This window comes from Lycorma delicatula, chromosome 2 (assembly GCF_047948215.1).
Source record: "Lycorma delicatula isolate Av1 chromosome 2, ASM4794821v1, whole genome shotgun sequence".
NCBI lineage: Eukaryota > Metazoa > Arthropoda > Insecta > Hemiptera > Fulgoridae > Lycorma > Lycorma delicatula.
Window position 1 is genome coordinate 115,417,661 of NC_134456.1, and position 23,278 is coordinate 115,440,938.

Below are 23,278 nucleotides of genomic sequence, written 5' to 3' on the forward strand. Positions count from 1 at the left end.
TTCCCAACCACCAGTGTCTGTCCCTATCCCACTCAATAGCGTATTATTCTGGTTACCATTGAGGCTACGTTATCCCATTCATGTTTTCCTTTAGCATGTACTGCAGCGTGTTTTCCGGATGCAACTGGCTTATTCCAAATGAGTGCCTAATCTCGTTCCACCTATTACATCAGTATATGACAGACACAATTCGTATTGTGAGATAAGTTCTTCTTCTTATCAAAGGCCTCGGCCCACGCCGGGACCACGTATAAAATAATTGTCATCGCAATTGACAAAATCAGTCTCCTTTTCGTTGGACCATGTTGGAACATGGACCCCAGGTATCTGCTTATGAGCCTGTTTAGCTTACTAATCACAGCCTTGACACGCTGCGTCACCTTGTTCAAGTGCTCCGTATACAGCCTACTGATTTGCAACCACACACCTACATATTTAATACATCTAGATATGAGGATTATCATGCCACCTACTCTGACTTATTTCTCCGATTCTTCTCCTGCCCCTTCAAACTCCAGTCTCAATTCTCCGTCGAAGGCAAAGTTCCACAGTAGTGGCCTAAAAGGACAGACCTCTATGGAACCCCCCCGAATTATCTCTTATGTATTTTCCTCTGGAGTAGATAAAGAGTTTATTATGCCCCTCAGATAATTACTAATATTCCTTCTCGTAATTCTTCATTGATTGCAGGCCAGGGCAGACAGCCGAAAGCTTTCCGGACGTCTAGCAGGACCACTAACGGAATCCTCCTTCGACAACAGGTGCCACCCGTTTGGTATGCAGATCAGTTACTTACGTATTATAACGCATTAAACCTGAACCTCCCCTTCACAAAACCTTATGTCTAGGGGAGAATCCTCCCCCCGGCATTTCTAACTCCGCCAATACACGATCAACAATCAGTCTTTCGAATAGTTTACTGATCGTGTTTAACAGACAGATTGGTCGATACGTGACTCCTTCCATCTCTATATCCCTCTTATTCAATACCAGAAACAGTCGTGCTTCTTTTCAGCACGCCGGGAAACGAGAGCCCTCTAGGGCCTGATTAAAGGCGTCTAACACAATCCAGGGGTATCTGGCCACCATTTCCTTGACTATTTTACCTAGAACCAAATCTGGTCCTGGACTCTTGTTGGGGTGTAATGTCACCACAGCATTCTTGAGCTCCCCGATCGTGAACCTCGCGTTGTGTTCAATTGTCATCTCTCTCCATTCTGACTCAACTACTGGGAAGAGTTTCTCTACAACTCGCAGCGCCCCTCACTAGAAAGAGGGAGACTGATCGTCCAAATCGGTCCAAGACCAGTTTGTAAGCACCCTCTCCAGGGGTTTACTTCAAGGTCTTCCAGCAGTTCGTGCCATACTCTGACCTTGGCGTCCTTTATTGCATTTGTTAATGCCTGCCTGACACGGCAGTAATCTTCTCTTAGCCCCTCGTTTACCCTACCGTTCCTTTTAGTATCTTGCTACAGCCTCCTCCTCGAGGCAAGTGCTGCAGCTCTTCTTTATGATAGCACGTCTTCATGCATTTTCTACGTATTCCGACAATCTTTCTGGCATGATCAGAACATACCCGATACCTCGTCTACATCTCTTGTCACTGTTTGTAGGTTTCCAACGTGAAACTAACTAGTCCAGGCCGGATGTGCCCAACGGTAAAGATGATTGCATGGTGGTCTGTGCTAATTCTTCTTGTTTCACTGTTCAACCACACATCTCAGAAATAGTCGACCTGAGACTGTACAAGACTACATTTCCCTTAAAACTCATAAATATCATCCTCTGCACTGATACCTGACGGTGATTCCCGGAAGATAAACAGGAAAAAGTGTTCAATATTGAAGCATACTCCAGCGCCACGGAATGAAAAGTGATGGTAGGGATCGTTATTTTACTCCAGTTAGATAACCAAAAGAACGGCCATTTTCGCAACACAACCAATCAAGAATTAATTCAACCAATCTGATATAATAATGGACAATTTGACCAGGAATTTGTGTGTAGAGAACTTTATCATAGTGCATATTACGAGGTGTACCTAATTATTTTAAAATGATTTCTTACACATTTTGATAACTGTTATTGATGATGATGATGAAGATGATCGCTGAACAATGACTGACCTGACCCAATCGGTAGTCATTGAAACGTGATCTGTGATCTAATCGGTGCTCATTGAATAGGGATCAAGTATTCAATGAACGGTGATTTATGACCTGATCGGTGCTCAATGAATAATGGTGATCGGACCTGATCGTTGTCAATGACAGCTGATTAGTGATGGTGGTGATTATTAATTGTCAGTGTTATGTTAATGTACTTAATCTACCCTAATATTTGTTGTGTATTTCAGATTACAATAATCTTTAAATCGTCGATAAGACACTGCCATCAAATTTGTAAAAATGTTTGATAATGTAAAATTAGTGATGGTGGTGATTATTAATGTTAAGGGTTATGTTAATGTACTAAATAATCTACCCTAATATTTGTTGTGTATTTCAGATTTTAATAATTGTTAAATCATCGATAGACACTGCCAATTGAATTTGTAATAATGTTTGACTTAGCAAGCTGTGTATTATATATTATTTGATAACATAAAATTATTTTACATGATCTCGCCGCTTTTTGTGCTCTAGCCGCAGGAATTAGTGTGTGGACTACGTTGGTCATACTGTTATATTTGATAATGTAAATCAATTCCCAGAATAAATTTGCTTCAAACAACTAACTGTTCAAATACACATACAATTGGGAGTGACGAGATGTATGGCTAACACTGTTGTAGTGGTAAGAATAAGTTATAGCAGAATAAAGTTCCTTAAAGTTTAAAGAATGTTTTTCTTTAAAATTTAAGGGACTTTCAAACATGAAACTAAGCAATATGAATTTGTGCCCAACTTTCCCACCTTGACTCTCAGAGAACCCAAAATAATCAGTGAATTTTATTGAGAAAAAGTATGAATTCTCTGGGAAATTTTAAAACATTTTAAACTTTTACCTTTAACTTTTTTCCAGATGTTGATTTTTATAAATATTTACTAATTAAATTCTTTATGTACCAGGGCATATCATTTAAACCTCTGTTTGTGCATCACTTCTGTTTGGAAAATAAACAAATAAAATCTACTATAATTAAAAAACAATAGAACAATGTTAAAACCTGACAGAAAATTATGTTAATTATATTTTAATTTTAACAATTTTCAGTAAAATTAGAATCTATGACTATAACATATATTTTATAAACAATAATAATCTGCCTATTGGTGTGTTTTCCATCCACTATTTATAGGCACCCAATATGATACAAAGCTAAAATTGATGTTTACATTGCCACTGATTGTAATGATTACAAAAATTAAAAAAAATATTGAGTTTTTTCAATAGGAAAAGAGCAGTAAACATTTTTCCAAAATTCTTACTTAAAATTTATGACTAGTGAAACGATAATACCTTCAAACATCAAGGGTATACCTACATTCAACAGGTAGAAATAAAGTGGGAGGAGAGGTTTCAATGAAGTGTTGCACCTAAAATATTCACAAACAAAACTTTCCTCTGGTATCTTCAAAATTAATTTATGTTTATTTATTATAATTGAAGTACTAATTGCAATATACTTAACCAGTATTTGCTTTAAAAAAATTCATGAAAATTACAAACTTTGCTTATAAATTAAGCAAATTAGAAGAAATTTACCAAAATTCTGAAATGTTATAATTTAGAAAAAGAACTCAAATTTTATAGTCACTTAAATAGAATGGATGATACTAAATTAATTTTTTTTTTATAAAAGGAAAACCTAAATAATTATGTTTAAAGTTTTTAAACTAGTCTGTTTCAGATTAATAAAATTGTTTCTTCCAAATGTCTTATGCAGCTAATTAATTTATTTATTAAAAGCATACACAATTCACAAAAATACAATATATATATATATATATATATATATATATATATATATATATATATATACTGTACATACTGTATATGACTTACAGGTCCAATGAAGTAAAAAATATATATATATATATATATATTACCTCATTCCTATTTACTCCATTCCTATTTACTCCAAGAAGAAGCTGATTTAAAAAGGAGCTTAATAAGACTTTTGCAAGAAAAATTCTATCATTTTGAAAATAATTTAATAACCTAAGTATTATTTATTTTTTTTGTTATGCTGTTAAATGAATAAATATACTGTACTATGCTTTTCACATTCATATAACAAATTTGAGTTTATGAATAAAAAATTTTGAAGCTTTAATTTAAATCTTTGTCTCAGCTCGTAAAAGCTTACACGTTTTATTAAAATAGACAGCTAGAATGGGGAAATCATTAGTGCTACTTAATATTCAGCAGGAATAACCATTACGCAACTGATAATTTTGAATAAAATCTTTAACATGGTGATTAGAACTGATAGCAAGCAAAAATAATACAAAAGAACTTAGTTCATGAGCGCAAAAAAATAATATTAAAACTGTAAAAAAAAAGTTTCAAGTAAAATGTACGTAAAACTTTAGGTCTAAATTATCATGTGGTTCAAATTAAATACAAATGTTAACTCTTAAAAACCACTTATATTTTTAATTTATCTAGATAACATTTTATCAAGTAGAACTCTACAAATATTTAATGTGCAATGCAGTCTTCAAAAACTCACTTTACTATTTTGTACAGTAAGTCAACCAAATTAACAAAATGTCATCATTACTTACTTTTTTCATCCACTTGTTTAGTATAGATTAATATACAGTATTCCTTACTTTTAGTAAGAGACTGTGGACAAAATATATTAAAATATTCACAGAAACCGATCAGTAGATTTATAAAATAATTTTTTGTAGTAATCAGTCAACTACACCAACAAACAAACCTATGCCATTAAATTAATTGAGTAAAAACTATAAACACAGCGTTTGTAAGGACAATATCTTTCAGACAATCACATCACTATTAAACCAAAAAATCCTTAATCTGCCAACATTTTGATTTTTAAAGTTAAGTATAAGCGGGAAACAATTGTAAATCTTATGAATGTAAAGTTAACTAAATGTATTACAACCAATATTATTCTGAAACTTATCAAAAATCCAATAAAAAAGAAAAAAGAAATTAAAATACTATCTATATTTATAATATATTATTAATTTGCATGAATTCATTATCTTTCTTTGATACACATACATCTCTTAATTTTTTTACTTCCTTGTACAATATAAAGGAATTATTGTATTTGCGAATAATTTCCATATTATTAACTTCAACAATATTCTTTTGTTCACACCCTTCATTATCTGACAGCAGCCCATCTTCAGATGTAATTAATAAGATGCCTCAGCAATAATTTATTTATTTTCAAAAACAATTTAAGCATATGTAAAATGTTTAAAAAAAACACGTACAGAAAAATTACACTGGTTGAATCCTCCTTATGACTAATGAAATGATAACCTTCAAATGTCAAGATTATACCCATACTCAACAGGTAGAAATAAAGTGGGAGGAGAGGTTTTAATGAAGTGTTGCACCTAAAATATTCACAAACAAAACTTTCCTCAGGTATCTTCAGCCGCAGTAGTAAAGTAAAGCAGCTCAAGTTTAAGACAATTTTGATGCAATAAATTAATTTATTGCAAAGATATATTATATTTATTAATAGTATAAAATATAGTACATTTATTAATATGCCAATAAAAAATCATGGTACTTACGTATTAACACCACCGCAGCTACAGCTTTATTTAAAAACAAAGTAGTCAATAGGATTTCGGTGGAAAATGGGCTGATATAGTTTAAATAAAAATAACCTTTATTTATTTTATAAATATAATTTAACCAAACTTAACCTTGTGCAATTATTTATTATTTAAATAACAATAATTACTGAATTTATTAAATAAATACTCAAAAATTGCTGTGTTAATAAGTCAAGGTTAGCGAGCGAAGCGAGCGTAGGTTAAGTTTGGTTAAATTATATTTATAAAATAAATAAATATAAATAACCATTTCTTAAAATTAATAGACTCAATAAAATAAATACTCAATTTTAAATAAAGCTGTAGCTGCGGTGGCATTAATATGTAAGTACCAAAATCATTCCACATCAGTAATAATGACTGGTCTTATCTATAAATAAAAAAAAAGCTGACTTTCCCATGGGAGAGAAAGTACCTGGAATTATTCTCAGGAAGGCATTGTTGTAATCACTACAACGCAAAATTAAATTTACATACAAATGGACCCCACTCAAATTCATAGTCTCATTCAACTGGTAATTTCATCCTTTCTAAAACTAACAAAATGATGGTGACAATTACAATGAAACGGGAAATACTGACAATGTTTTATCCTGATGATTATTTCTAAAATCAAATAAATGCATCTCCAACAATATTCATGCGTATACTCTATTAGTATAAATCTTAAAACCTTATCAGTATGTCATCATTAAATCAAGTAAAAAATTAGCAATTACAAAAGCAAAATTAATTTAACAAAATCTCAAGGATCAGTAAAATTGAAAAAAAAAAAAAAACAAACAATTATAACAAATAAATTGATCAATATGTGTTTAAAGTGTATCAGTGCTGATTCATCCACTGATAACTTAAAAATTTTGTTTTTGGCACACACACACACACATATATATATATATATATATATATATATATATATATATATATATATATATGTGTGTGTGTGTGTGTGTGTGTGTGTGTGTGTGTGTGTGTGTGTGTGTGTGTGTGTGTGTGTGTGTGTGTGTGTGTGTGTGTGTGTGTGTGTGTGTGTGTGTGTGTGTGTGTGTGTGTGTGTGTGTGTGTGTGTGTGTGTGTGTGTGTGTGTGTGTGTGTGTGTGTGTGTGTGTGTGTGTGTGTGTGTGTGTGTGTGTGTGTGTGTGTGTGTGTGTGTGTGTGATGTGGTCTATGATATCAAACCATGCCTTAAGTAGGTAAAATCAATTTTTCTGATTTTCAACATTTCTAATAGAACACAAAATTATGAAATTGTTGACCTTCTATCTAAAATATGCAATTGATTTTTCATATCTGTTTTTCTGAAATGTTATTAAATAAATAATAAGAGTTGTTACCTTTAACGTTTTTCCAGATGTTGATTCTTTTTTATGATCATACTTAAATTCTTTATGTACCTGGGCATGTTATTTTAATCTCTGTGCATTACTTCTGTCTGGAAAATAAACAAATAAAAATCTACTATAATTAAAAAACAATAGAACAATGTTAAAACCTGACAGAAAATTATGTTAATTATATTTTAATTTTAACAATTTTCAGTAAAATTAGAATTTATATTTTATAAACAATAATAATCTGCCTGTTGGTGTGTTTTCCATCCACTATTTATAGGCACCCAATATGATATACAAAGCCAAAATTGATGTTTACATTTCCCCTGATCACAATGGTTACAAAAATTAAAAATTATTGAGTTTTTTCAATAGGAAAATAGCAGTATACGTTTTACCAAAATTTTTACTTAAATTAGTTTGAGTAATTCAAAATTAATTTATGTTTATTATAATTGAAATACTAATTGCAATATACTAACCAGAATATATTTACTTAAAAAAAAAGTCTAAAAAAATTCTTGAAAATTACATCACCATTTATAAAAATGATTGATTATATCATATTGTAAAAATGAGAAGAACTTATTTTTTCCTTACCTTTTTTTAAAAAAAGTAAAACCACTTGTTATTCAAGTTGAATTAAATTTAAAATATTGGCTGGTTTGAGAGAGTTGAGCTTAGAAAAGATTCATATATTTCCACCATAGATGGTTTGAAAATAATGATAACATAAAATTCACAAACAATTTGTGTTGGTAAAAAAACAATTATAGTAATTATAAAAGTACAAAAAAAATTACATATCTGGAATTAATAGTTTATTTTTGTAAACTTTTCTAAAGGCGTTAAAACTTCCTAAATGTCAATAATAAGACACTAAGCATAATAAAATAAACACTCTCAAAAGTTTAATTTTTGGGAGGAATTTCCAAACCCTTTGAAATAAAAACTGTGCTGGGAAAAGGTGATGGTCTCTCAGTAATATTGTTCAACTACACCCTGGAAAAATTTACTGAGAAATAGAATATGATAATACCAATATTTAATAAAAAAGAAAATATAAAAATGGAGCACAACATCTAAATGTTTAAATGTAAATGTTTTAGCATTTGCTGAGGATTTGGTAACTTCGGCAATAGACATTAGAGAATTCAAACATTAGAAAATGTGCAAACAAAATCAAGCTGCCAATTTCATATATTGGATTCCAATAATAAATGTAGAATCCAAACCATGAGAATTTCAGTATAACAATCACTCAAACAAGTCCAAAAGTTTAAACATTTAGGTGAAATAATTACTTTGAATGTTTTAAAAAAAAAAGAAGTAATAGCCGCCAGAACACAAAAAATGAGAGTGGCTTTCAACAAAATAAAAAATTCTTATTCAAAAACCCATAATTAAGACACTAGGAAATCATAATTTTACAGAAGTGTTGTATAGTATGTAAAGTCTACAGAATTTCTAAGGAAAATCTAGTAACTGTTAAAAAAATAATTTTAAGAAAACTCAATGATCAAAACTCAAGTATAGTTCTTATAAATTAAGCAAATAGAAGAAATTTACCAAAATTTTGAAATGTTATAATTTGGAAAAAGAACTCAAATTTTATAGTCACTTAAATTGAATAGATGATACTAAATTAACAATTTTTTTTTATAAAAGGAAAACCTAAATAATTATGTTTAAAGTTTTTAAACTAGTCTGTTTCAGACTATTAAACTCTTTCTTCCAAATGTCTTACGCAGCTAATTAATTTATTTATTAAAAGCATACACAATTCACAAAAATAAAATATATATATATTACTGAATATGACTTACAGGTCCAATGAAGTAAAATATATGTATATATTACCTTATTCCTATTTACTCCAAGAAGAAGCTGATTTAAAAAGGAGCTTAAGACTTTTGCAAGAAAAATTCTATCATTTTGAAAATAATTTAATAATCTAAGTATTATTTCTTTTTTTTTTTTGTTAAGCATAGTACATTATATTTATTCAATATAGTTACTATGCTTTTCACATTCATATAACAAATTTGAGTTTACAAATAAAAAATGTTGAAGCTTTAATTTAAATCATTTGTCTCAGGTGGTAAACGTTTACACGTTTCTTTATATACAAATGTTAAACACTGTAAGCAAACCATTAAAATAGACAGCTAGAATGGGGAAATCATTAGTGCTACTTAATATTCAGCAGGAATAACCAATATGCAACTGATAATTTTGAATAAAATCTTTAACATGGTGATTAGAACTTACAAGAAAGTAACTTAATAATACAAAGTAACTTAGTCCATGAACACAAAAAAATAATATTAAAACAGTAACAAAAAGTTTCCAAAAATTTAGGTCTAAATTACCGTGTGGTTCAAATTAACTACAAATGTTAACTTCTTAATCACTGTTAATCACTATTTCTAATCACTATTCTTAATCACTTCTTAATCACTATTTTTAATTTACTTAGTATACCTCTTTATCACAATTTATCAAATATACCTCTACAAATATTTAATATGTAAAGCCGCTTTCAAAAACTCAATTCAACATTACGTACAGTAATTCAACAAAAATAAATAAATGACATTACTTACTTTTTTCATCCACTTATTTAGAACAGATTAAATATGTATATATCATTTTCACACTTTTATTAAGAGGAGCATGTGCGAAAAATTTATTTCACTATTCACGGAAACCAATCAGTAGATCTATAGTATAATTTTTCGTAGTAAGCATTGGAGAACTAAACCACCACACAAACCCACGCCATTAAATTAATTGAATAACAGCTAGTAACATAGCGTTTGAAAAGACGCTATCTTTGCAATCGCATTAATAACCGGAAAATCCTTTACTGCCGACATTTTGATTTTTAAAGTCTACGCGGGAAACAAGCCAATTGTAATACTTATGAATGTAACTAACTAAATGTATTAAAAGAAATATTATTTTGGAACTTATAAAAAGCCTAATGAAAAAGAAAACTAAATTAAAATACTATCTATATTTATAATATATTATTAATTCACATGAATTCATAATCTTTTTTAATACACATCTTAATTTTTTTACTTCCTTGTACGAAGTAAAGGAAGTATTGTGTTCATGAAAAATTTCGGTTTTCATATTTCCGAATATTTTATAAATGGGGTATATTAACCTTTTATTGTCAATCATGTTCAATTATAAACATATAAAATATTCTTCAATTTTTAATTTTTTGGTTGTCCCAAATTAATGGTTAGGCGTTTTTAATTTGGTGTAATTTTAAAAAGTTAGAATTTAAGGAAAATTAAAAAAAGGAATTTTTACTTTTTGTGGTTTTTTGAAATCAGCCATTAACAAATTAATTTTCCATCTGTTTAATTAATTAATAAACAACAAATTAATCTGTCAACATTTTATTTCAATCCGAGTTACCAGTGGTAACACGAATTGAAATAAAATAGTCATCTGACTATTTAATTCTAAAGAGACCTGAATCAAGAACAACACTTTTTGATTGTAAACTATTCATGTCCCCTACCGTTTTAACACATTTTTACTAAAAATTAATATAAATATAACTTTATATGATCAAATACTTTCTAATGATTTTTAGCTTAAAGATAAGAAAAACAGTTGACAATTCACTTTCAAACTTTAAGTTAATTATTCTTCCAAACACTACCTGTAATTATCAGTTCTTCCTTAAGCCCGGTTAGTGGTGGTATTACATTGACATCAGCTATCATAAATATGTAGTTAAACAATACATGTTATCTACATTATCTTTGTTAATTAAATATCTTGTTTTTGTAATGTGTTGTGTGGTTATAAATTTCACAATTGTTAAAAGGTATTCTGAATTTGATTCATAGTGATGTGTAAAATTTTACTTGTCAGTTATAAAGTATGTATACATGTTCTATTTTTATGAATTGATTTGCAAAAGTTTAATATATTAATCTGTGTTTTAACCAAAATTGTGATGTAGTTTTTACTGTTTTTTTTTATTTATAAACATTTTGATTGCTGTGTTTATAAATGTCCACTCTCTTAAATTCTGTTTATTCTAAAAAGATGATTGTAGTGGAATTGGAATGATACTTTCCACCTGTTGATAGATATGAAACATTACCATGGTGATATTCCAATGTTTCCTCTGATCACAGGCATGAATAAAAGAAAACAGATGAATAAAAGAAGATTTCAGTGTCTTTAAAGCATTAATATCTATCTAACACAGTGTAAGAAAGTGTATATCAGTTTAAAAGACAGATCTGTAGGCTTATAAGTTTCAACAGCCTGTGTATGGTTAGAAGGTTCAAAATGCTTCTCTAAGAGCAGAGACACCAAATTTTTAACAGCGAAAAAAAAAATGAAATTAAATTGAATGTTTTACCGAGATCACAAAAAAATGAAAATAAAATCTTTTTGCTGTTTACATTATTTAAAATATTTGTTAAATAATTTGATGTAGACACCATATGACTTCCTTTATGACTATTAAATTACATGTACACAATTTTTTTAAATGAAAAGTACATAATAAAATTTTAGTGATATTTTTTCTTTTTTTTTTTTTATTGTTACTATTGAATCATTGTTTATCGTAAAACTTTTTTTTACAGTCAAAGGTTAATAATTATTTTTAAATCAATATATTTAAGTCAGAACAAAAAAAAAGAAAAGTTAAAACAAAGGAGCTGAAGTCTGTTTCAAACCGATGTGCCGCCTTCTCTTTGTAAGTTCCAAATAGTTTTCATAAATTAAAATATTTTTTACTGTAACTGGAACCAATGAAAATAAGTACTACTTATGACATAGAATTGAAAAGATAAACAGGCTTATTACTGCAGTTACTTAATAGTCAAAAATCAAATTTTCTTTGGATTTTTGTCTTTTTTGGACACTTTTGGTACAGTCGATTGTAATCAAAGCAGCAGGTGCACAACTAGATGTTACACCAGTCTAAATTCCAAAATTTCAACATCCTACAGCTAATCATTTTTGAGTTATGGGGAATACATACATATGTACATACAGATGTCACGCCAAAACTAGTCAAAATCGATTCAGGGGTGGTCAAAATGGATATTTCCATTAAAATCTGAAAACAAAAATTTTTTGCGATCACAATACTTACTTAGCTTTGCACAACGATGTAAAAATGGAAATATCTGAATTAGTAAACAAACGTTTCCTTAACCTATACTGAAAATCTGTTAATATGCTATGCTTAGCAATAAATTTCAAAAGTCCATTTTTCATAATTCTTTCTAACACTTTGGAAAATACAGACATATATAAATCTGGCTATAGTTTTCTAATTAATTTAACACCATTTCTTAAGGATATGAATAAGAATGAAAATTTTAAAGCAGCTGGCAACTTCCTTAATTTGTATAAAAGATGACAGCATCTATGGTTTTTTTTTTTTTTTTTAAATATTGGCAGGATTTAATCAGTACTTACAGATTGTGTACATTTTTAACATTTACTTTTTTTATTAAAATAAAACAAGTTTTAAAACAGTATTTTTATTTCCTGTTATTTGATAACCTTGATGATAATAATAACTGTTATTTGATATCCTTGATGATAATAATAACTGTTATTTGATATCATTATGCATCAACATAATGATATTTTTGATGCAGAATAGGGTGTTACTGATGGAGTTCTCCATGGAAGGAAGACCCTCTACTTAAAAGGTTATGTATGAAACTAGTGTTTCTTCAAATTTATAAAAATATTTTAATAATTTTGAACAACAGCTCGAAAGTATAACATGCAAGAAATTATTATTACTATCTGATGTTATGAATATGAGTACTTTCTCAGTACTTTATTGATGAAAATAATTTGGTTTATTTCACAAATATTGATGAGCTTATATTGCACTTAGAACAAGTTCATAAACCTGAGGACTGGTGTCTTTTCATAGATTTGTTCAAGTATAGTTTAAAAGTGGTTCTACTACACAACGGTAACAAATATCCTTTGATACCAATCGCTTATAGCATTAATTTGAAAGAGAATATAATGTGATGAAAGACGTTCTTGAAAATATAAATTGTAAAAAACATAGCTGGAACATATATGGTGATTTGAAAGTTATAGCTATTTTTTTAGGCATGCAATTAGGCTATACTAAGTACATGTGTTTTCTTTATGAATGGGACAGCCAAGCTATGGATAAACATTATGTTACCAAAGAGTGGAAGAAACGAGACAACTTAACTCCAAATGGGAAAAATATTATTTATGAGCCCTTAGTTGAATCCAAAAAAATATTTTTACCCCTTCTCCATATTGGACTAATGAAAAATTTTTTAAAAGCAATGAAGAAGTATAGTCACAGATTTTTATGCATCAGGCAGAAATTTCTGAATGAAAGTGAAGGAAAAATTAAAGAAGGAATATTTGTAGGTCCTCAAATAAGAGAGTTGGTCAAAGATGATGTATTTAACTCAATGTTAACTAATGTAGAAAATGCAGCTTGGGCTTCATTTAAAGAAGTTTGCAAACATTTTCTCGGCAAACAAATATATGACAATTACCATGTTATTGTTATCCAACTTCTGACTTCATACAGAGCAATGGGATGTAATATGTCCTTGAAAATACATTTCCTCCACTCACATCTGGATTTTTTTTCTGGACAATCTTGGAGATGTAAGTGACGAACATGGTGAATGTTTACACCAACACATTTCAGTAATGGAAAGCTGCTATAAAGAAAAATTGAATATTAACTTGTTAGCTGATTACTGTTGGACATTAATTCAGGATGTGCCTGAGATTATTTATAAAAGAAAACCATCAACTAAATCATTCTAACACTGTCAAATTATAAATTTTACAGATTTTAACTATATTTTTCCTTATTTTTTTTTTTATAAAACTAAGGGTGATAGAAAAATTGTATTTACAGATCTGTAATGTATGCAAAAAAGCAATACAAGAAATGGTATCACACTTAGAGAAACATGAAAAAAAATGTTTTTTGTCTATCAGTGATATTAATAACATTTAGGTTTATCTAATAATCAGTTGATGTTATTTTAAAATTCATTGAGAGAGTAATAATGTTTATGTAAAATAAATTATTTTAATTTCATTTAAATAAATTGAACCTGAAATCTTTTAGATCTTGAGGTAGTTTATTAAAAAATAAAAAAATAAATCAACGGAAACATTGGATCATTCTTGAAAGTCAAATTATTTTGTAATGTAACATGAAAATAATTGTGTTGCCTGGTTTGACACAAGGAACACATCCTTGTTATGTTAATATTGTGCTTTTTGTTTATTTATTCATTTATTTTATTTTTATATTTACTAAAAATTTGCCAGTAAAAATAAGCAGACAGACATCTAATGATCAGTTCATTTTGACTTTTTCAAACAACCCCAAGATGTATATTTTAGACTGCAATAGACGTAGACATAATAAATAGTTAACAATACCAAACTTATCGATAGATTGAGATATCTCAAAGTGAAATAGTGAAAGTTTTATCTTGTTGCAGACAAAATCAATTCAGTCATCCATGAAAATTTACAAGACATTATCTACCAAGGTGCTCATTTTACGCTGTGGATAAAATATAAAATTTTACACACTGAATGGTTCCTTGTGTCATTTTACATTTTAGGTTTCTTTAACAATGTTATGTATAAAAAATACTGTTGTAAAAGTTAAAATTATATAGCTTTTATTTAAAATAATCATGAAAATGTTAAAAAATGTAGTAAAATTTAATTTCAACGTTGAATCAGTTATATGAAAGTAAATACAAATTGGTAATTTAAAATCAAGTTGTATTAAATCACTGGAAACTCTTTTATGAAATAGTTTTTAATCATTACTGGAAAAAAGTAAGAGAAAAGATCACATGTTATGAATTAAATTAGTCTGTTTGTGATTTAATGTCATTAAAATATTTCATTGATGTGCATCTATAAATCTGGGAATATGATAATTAAAAAACTTTGTGTTTCTTATAGCTTTAGAACTATAATTTTGTATTTTGGAAGGTCTTGTAGCCACTTCCCTTTTTGTGGATTTCTGATGCTTTAAGTCATCAGAGACTGTATGCTCTTTTTTTCATAAGTGTGATTTATTTATTCGTTGATAATAAATACATTGATGTAGTTTAGTAAATGGTATTTACTGGGTATGGAAGAGGGTCTATTTTACATGTCACTTTTTATGATACTGTTTGTTTAATATTTTTTGATTGCTTAATTTAGCGTGTTAACTTTTTAAAATGATAATATTTTAAGGAATTCTCAATTTTTTGTTGCAGTTATTGTAAGATGCATGATTGGTGTTACTCCACAGCTGATTGTCCAATGTTTCTTGAATACTTTGTACCATATGTTTGGACTTGTTACAGAAGAAGACCTCTATGCGGTCAGTAAAATAAGTCTTCATTGTGTTTTTTAACAAATTTGCATACTACTTCACACATGTAAGGCCATATTCTTAAAATCCAATTAATTTATCAAAAACAAACTATAATATATATTTTTTTTTTCTGTATAGATGTATAATACTAATAAAAAGATCCCTTTCATTATTGTTAAACTCAGCTGACAAAGTTTGTTTGTATTTATTTTAAATAGCTGTAAATAGTATTTGTGCTGTGTTATAATGTAGAAATGTCTAACTAGTGTTCACACAAACTTGTTGATTATTTTTTTTTAATATCCTAAACATATTTTTCAATTTTACTCACATTCACAGTTTTTTTTTATCTAAATCATACTTGGAGTTAACATTGTTGCAGGGTTCCTCTGCTAATGACAGAATAGCAGACAGTCAACAACTGAGTCTGCTTTACTCTATCAATTTCACGCCACCCCCACTTAGGTCACCAGAGTTACCTCCCTACTGTTATTTTTAATTACCCACAGCTATGGCCGAACCTAATATTATATATGAAGCATCAGCTGAAACCTAGGTAGGTCACAGCCTAGCCTCATCTTTATGTTAGCCACATGTCACTAATATCTTTGTTCAGGATATAACTAGTTCAGCAATCACCATACACTTCAGATTCAGCCTACCCTATCTCAGTACAGTTACTTGACCTCAACAAACTATTGTTAAACATTATTTTACTAAGGAAAGCACAGCTGAAGCTCTTCTGTGTTACATCAGAGCATGCTTCTTTTTTTCTTTAAAAAGGTAAGAGTTTCCTCATTATTTTAAAACCTCATGTGTTAATGGCCTGCAGATCTCAGTATGCTACTGCTTATATCTCTTTCAATATATTCTTAATAGCTATATTCAACCACATGACTCCTCAAAACAACTGCACTAAATGCAGAACTAAACACAGAAAATGAAATTTTCTGTGTTTTCAGCTACATAGTTGCACTTCAGGACACTGTCGGATAATATGATGTACTACCTCATTTGTGTGTTAGTTATAAACAGGTCTTCTCAGATTGCAGTATGATGGACTATCCAGGGCACTTAATATGTTATTCCACCTGACTGAGTTGAGTGTGTATGCAACAAGAGCATAGTACGTTTTAGTCTCTTTTCCACCACCTTTTGGCTTTTATTTCCCTAGTGATGCCAATGACAAACCATGTATTAAATTCTTGTCCTCTCCTGCAACTATGCTGGTTTTTCAGAAGGCTCTCTTTTAAATTGATGGCTTCCTTTAGACTGTTAAATGTGATTTGCTGCTGTTCTATCTTTTCCATTGCAATGGAAATATTTACTGTTGAACGAAAATTCCTCCAATTAAGTTACTCTTAGCTAGGAACAGAGGGGGTGGTTTGGCGACCAGAGACGTCACAAGGGTTCTTCTCCCTCGTGTAGGGGGGGGGGAGAAATTGAGATGTTGAATGTTAATGCTATACGATGAAATAATATCTGGTATAGTTATCTGATTAAAAAGAGCAAAGTTTAGGATTACATCCAATTTGGATGTCCTGTCCATTCTAACCTATTGTAGACATCACATAGTTTATTGAGTAATACCCATTGCACATGCTGTCTTTAAAAAATTTTCTTTTCCAATTGTTGCATAAACAGAGTCAGGCAATCTATTAGTAAAAATTAGTAATTTTCCTCATCCCACTTATGTATCTGGTTTAAAAAATACATTTCATCAATACTTTAAGTTTTTTTTTTTATATTTCAGTTTTCTGTATTATAATTCTGCATTAAAGAATAATCTGCAGTACAATTTATCATTTTTACAGTATTAGGTTTTCAGTATTCAACTATATATTTTGCATTTTTTCGTCAGTAATGCCCACGTCAATTATTTCAATCTACCATTAATAGCATTTTTAGTTTTTGTCACTTACTTCATGGGTTTTATGGAAAGGTGAGATCTATGTATATCTCACCTTTTGTTATTTTAAAACTCTATTTTTTTTTCTGACCATACGTTCATACTGATTAAGTCAAGGTCATCTAAATTTTTTTTTTTGATCGGTTATTAACAGTCTACCAACAAAGATATTTTATCCCAAGCATATTTGTGACAATTTTACAATGAAACATCTTGAAATTTTTTAAAATTGACCTTATGAGTAACTTGTTCTCAAGTGCAATTTATCAAGAATGAAAACATTTTACTGAAAAATTAGATAATCAAATTTTTTATTAATTCATTATTCAGACTGGAGCAGTCTTTTGATCTTCACCGTAAACTTAATTATATCACTTCTGGTTCAGCCATAATGTTATCACTATGTATTTGTGATACACCTATGAAATATGGAGATGAATATTTTATACTTAAAACTCAATCTTAACATTTGCTAGAATTTTATATTTTTTTCAATAATTTTATACATTTGATCAGTCACACAAACAACAAAAAAATTAATCTGAAATTGAATTGGGAAAATTTATTTTTTGCATAACTTTGAATCCATTAAGATTCTTTACATGTTCCAGTTTTTAAAATTTTTCTATTACCCTCATATTGTGAGGAACAGCCTGTATTTTTATGGAGTTCAATATAATACTGTGTATCTATTAATTTTAATATTATTATTTTACAGCATTAGGACCATCATGTGGTCAAAGGTTATGTGAATGCGATCGTAAATTAGCTGAATGTCTTAGAAGTCTTCCATGTCCACGTAGTAAAGCTGTTTGTACTTCTTCACCATGGAGATTGTTACAGAATATATTAATGTTATAGCACTGGTATAATTCGGTGAGTTTTGCAATTTACTATTATCAATCAGTATTTATTGATAAACTAATTAGTACTGTGCTAATTAGTACTGTGCATTTTAAGAATAGTTTTTCTAAAACTTTATTTTCTAAAAATTTATTTTGGTAGATATCATTTTTAGATTTACATGCAAGACTTTCATTTTTATTCATGATTCACTTTCAAATTTACTTGAACGTATCTCCCATAACTCCAAAACGATTAGCTGTAGAATGTTGAAATTTTGTATTTAGGACTTCCTAATGGGGACACCTCCCCGTTTGATTGCAATCAACTGAATTAAAATCGAACCACCAAAAATGTTCAAAAAATCCTAAAATCAAAAATATTTGGATTATGGACTTTTTCTAAACTGCAGTAATAAGCCCTCATTGAGAGGTTTTCAACGATACATCATAAGTAGTACATATTTTCATTGGTTCCAGAGTTTAGCCAAATAAAATTTTAATTAATCAAATATTTGGATCTTACAAGGGGAAGGCACATTGGTTCGAATCCAAGTTAATATACAAATATTTTTTTTACTTTTTTTTTTCTTTTAATTTTATTGATTCATTAATAATTATTACCTTCTGATTATAAAAAAAATTTAACAATAAATAATAGTTCAATAATAACAATAAAAAAAATATGAAAAAAAAATCAGAAATTATTAGCGAAATAAAATTTTCTATACTATTCATTTTAATTAAATTTTTTTTTCAATCAGAGGTTAATAATTATTAAATCAATATTTTTAATTTAAAAAAAAAAATTAAAAGAAATATATGTATACGAAGTCGGATTCGAACATTGTGCACATGGTTACGGATACAACACGTTCTCACTTACACTACGTATCTACTTGAGCGACATGAAACAAAATTAATATATAAACTAACATAAAATGCTGATATTGATACCACAAAAAATGTGATATTCACCACAATTTCATTGTGGTGGATATCACATCTACACACAACTATCCACTTTATTAAAGAATTGGAAGATCATATCTCACTTTCAAATGAAATAAGTTTAAACAAGGTGCAGAAAAAAAATGTGTATATGTAATTTATAAGGCGTACTAGGAAGTCAAGTTTCTTGTCCATATCAGATTTTTTTGTTTTGTAAGGCATAGGTTATGGATCTCAACCAAATGGTGTTTGTTGTGTACTGTATGTAAAATGGCCTGTTTTCCAAAAATGTTTATTCTCTCCTTTAATGTAATCTGTGCAATAGCAGTGTTGTTTTTGGGAAGTTAGGCGATAACTTTTCAGATTGTTCACCATGTTGGTCTGGTGGTGGATGCGTCTTCCCAAATCAGCTGATTTGGAAGTCGAGAGTTCCAGCGTTCAAGTCCTTGTAAAGACAGTTACTTTTATACGGATTTGAATACTAGATTGTGGATACCGGTGTTCTTTGGTGATTGGATTTCAATTAAGCACACACCTCAGGAATGGTCAAACTGAGACTGTACAAGACTACACTTCATTTACACTCATACTTATTATCCTTATTCATCTTTTGAAGTAGTACCTGAACAGTAATTCCCGGAGGCTAACCAGGAAAAAAAAGGAAGTTGTTCATTATAAAAAAATAGTTGTGTGCATCTGGCATTATGTAACATAGTAGTACATAATCCTCTAACAAAAAACTTCAATGGTATTAATTTTATTCTTTCTATTGAATTTATGCTGCAGTTTTAACTGCTTAATTTTCACCATGTTTTCCATAACAATTGCTTGCATAAAAGAAAGAAAAAATTGCTTTTGATAAAAAAAGTCTTCCTAATTTTTTTTGCATCTCATCTGAAATCTTAGTACAAGATTAATATCATTTTTATAATTTTTTATCTACTTTTTTGTATTATCACAAATACATTGAAGTAATCAAAATCTAATGTTTAAACTCTTGGAAAATGTGATAGATTGTATTTCTTCAACCTGATGTTTCTGCTATACCTTCAACATCTTAGGGAGTAGGATGTTGAAAATGAGAGGTGTGAAAGGTAAAATCTCGCATTTAACAAACTGGTTTCTATAGATCACCAAAGTTAAAGTATGGTAGTTACAGTACCGTAAAATTCCATAAACAATTTTATGTTATATGCATTTTTAAAAAAAATTGACTTTTATTTATTTGTGTAGCCCTTGGCTATATATCATATTGATTTTAATTTTTCTATTTCATTGGGTAAGAAGTAGTATATAGCTTCACCCACAAAAATCGTAAATCAAGAAAATGTTTCTTTAATTGTTTCAATCTTATGAAACTTTAATATATTTTCTAAATGATGCATAATTTTCAATCTTTATGTCTTTGAACCGTTTGATTTGTTCAAATTTGCCAGAAAGCAAATTTTATCAACTAATGATTTCCATTTTAATTACTTGAAACACTCCAATAGCCAATCATTACCGCACATAAGGATACTATTACATGTTGCTTTTATCAAATTAAGTTGCTGGAGAATTTTTTTTGAAGATTTATAGAAAATTTTATAAATTCTCTCTTTTCCATCACAAAATTGGAACAAAATAAAAAATTCAAGTCAAAATTCTTACTTCTCAAGTACCACCTCTTAATGAGTGATTTAACTATTATGTAGTTCTGCCATTTGTTGATAGATAGTGTCACTTGTCTAAAACAAGAAACGTTTTAGATACATTGTGCCTATTTCAATTATTGTAATATTAAATTTGAGAATAGTGAGAAAATTTATTCAAAGTATTTTTTTTTTTATGGTATTACATCCTTCATAACTCCGTCTATGTTTTATGCTTTTCTTTTTCTTTTGCTTTAAGTACTTGCTGTCTAAACTAGTGGTGGGAAATCAATATCATTGCTTACATATTATATGCTCTTCTGGTACAACTTGAGTTGATTTTATATCAGATACCTATAAATGGTGATTAATATTACTTATAATTATTAAAATTATTACTTTGTTTTGTTTATATTTTTAATGATAATTAGTCACTTTTATTTGTTTCAGATAACACTTTAAAATTATTAATAAATAAAAAAGTATTGACTGTGATATTATATAATAATACACTGTAGTATAATACACTGTGTTCACTGATTTAAAAAAAATAGTTTTGTAGTAAACATATCATCAATGATACTACCTATCAAGTCATTTTAATTTTTAATCATATAAGTTTTAGAAAATAAAGAAAAAAATGTTCAGCCAATGGATGGATGATTATAAGCTAAAATGAACAAGCTGATAAACAGTGTATGGTTATTTGAATGTTTTACGAACTTATAATGTGATGAATGCTTGTCCAAAAGGTTAGTATTTAATTAGATTAAATTAATTAATTAATTTAGTATTTAGTTAGTGAATTTTTTAATTATTTCTATTAATGCAATAAGAATGAATTATTAATCTTTAAATTGAAAATTGTTTCAGCATTTTATGTTTATTTACTGAAAACTTAAAATGGCTTGTATTTTCGACCTGATTTCAGTTTTTATTTTAACTTCTAAGAAAATAAGGGAGTATTGCATGGATTTTGTTATTGATATTATTATATTATTTTAGGAGGGTTAATCTGTACATTCCTGTATTTTTATGAAGTCCAAATTTTGGATTTTGATATGAGTTTAATTTTAAACAGCAGTGTATTATTTAGGCAGAGTTCTTGGTTAAGTTTATTTAGTTTGATTTTTATTCAGTTGCCATCATTGTTTCATCGTGTTGAATACTCATAAAAATGAATACATTGAAGTGGTTATTTTCATTAAATGTATATGTTAATTGGCATATCAACTTAGAACTTTGCAACACATTACAGATTTTGATTATGTTTTCTAAGAAAGTGCTTAGATTAAACTATGTTACATAAACAGGGTAAAATGATAAAATTGGTATACTGAAATTTTATCTAGTTTTATCACCCTTCATAATTTTCCTCAGTAGTTATTTCTGGAGCTTGGTATTCTCAGTTAGCATCCTAAGACCACTAACTAATATCTCCTGATTTATTTCATCATTTTGGCAATCATTAATCTGCTTAGAGCCATTCTAGTATTACGTATCTTAGGTGGAGAGAGGTTCATGTTTTGCTTACTTTTGCTGACAAGGTTCAGGGGCAGCGATTACTCAAATTCTTATGTAGGATAAAAAAAAGAAAGCAGAATCGACAAAATATTAACAATTTTTATTACATTTAGGGGAGGAAATTAAAACAGGCAAAAAATTATCAGCTTGCATTACGGTGCCCAAGTGTACTGCCAGGTTAATTGTCTGCAGTAACTCAATTGTATATCAATAGATTTTTATGAATAAGGTGTACTTTTGTTCAAAATAAAATTTTGTAAAAGTGAAAATTTGATCAAACAAATAATTACAAAGCTATTGAAGATTAAAGAATTAAGATTGCGGCCATTTTGAAATCTTTGAAGGTGACGTTTTCAAAATTTTTTATTTTGTAGAACAAGACACTATTCTTAGATTTGCCAAATTTAATTGCAGTAGGTTTTTTGCTCATTTTGGTGCTCAGAATCACTTCCTGAAGTTTGGAAAATACATCCCAGTACACTCCATATATAAATATATGTTGCTTATATATAAACAATCAAACAATTGAAAAAAATCACATCAGTGCTTAAATTATATTTTATTTTGTAGAAATAATTGGTATATAATTTGTATTGCTTTATCAATTTTTATTTAAAAATATGAGTTTTGCTCCAGTCTTTTGGGTAGAGATTATTTTAAGAAAAATTTATTGTACTTCATCATTTGATATCACCAGAGATATTCCAATAAAATATATAACTTATAACAATGATCAAAGATATTAAGATGCATTTAATAAAAGTAGTTGTTTATTTAATTTATAATAATGATTCTTTGATTATATTGTTAGATAAAACATTAAATATTACAACCTAAAAATTTATGTTCCATTATATCATTATGTTACCATTTAGGTAACATAATATGAACACATATAGAAAG

The 23,278-nt window shown here is 28.7% G+C and overlaps 1 protein-coding gene and 1 long non-coding RNA gene across 2 annotated transcripts in view; one reads left to right on the forward strand and one right to left on the reverse strand.

The window, feature by feature from the left end:
• Positions 1 to 23,278, reverse strand: part of LOC142319156 (uncharacterized) — a 78,216-nt gene that overhangs the window by 8,290 nt on the left and 46,648 nt on the right. Inside the window, exon 4 of the long non-coding RNA XR_012755116.1 lies at positions 7,109 to 7,206. This is a non-coding gene — a long non-coding RNA (uncharacterized LOC142319156). The remainder of the gene's footprint in view (positions 1 to 7,108; positions 7,207 to 23,278) is intronic.
• LOC142319805 (basic phospholipase A2 2-like) lies at positions 10,266 to 18,288 on the forward strand. The gene is made up of 3 exons (XM_075357484.1): positions 10,266 to 10,270; positions 15,418 to 15,524; positions 18,146 to 18,288. Exons 1-3 carry the CDS (start codon positions 10,266 to 10,268, stop codon positions 18,286 to 18,288), a joined length of 255 nt encoding a protein of 84 aa, XP_075213599.1.

Bases quoted from the DNA above. Each gene is read 5' to 3' on its own strand.
- LOC142319805 (XM_075357484.1), top strand. The intron at 15,525-18,145 runs GTCAGTAAAATA...ATTATTTTACAG, and splicing joins CAGAAGAAGACCTCTATGCG to CATTAGGACCATCATGTGGT.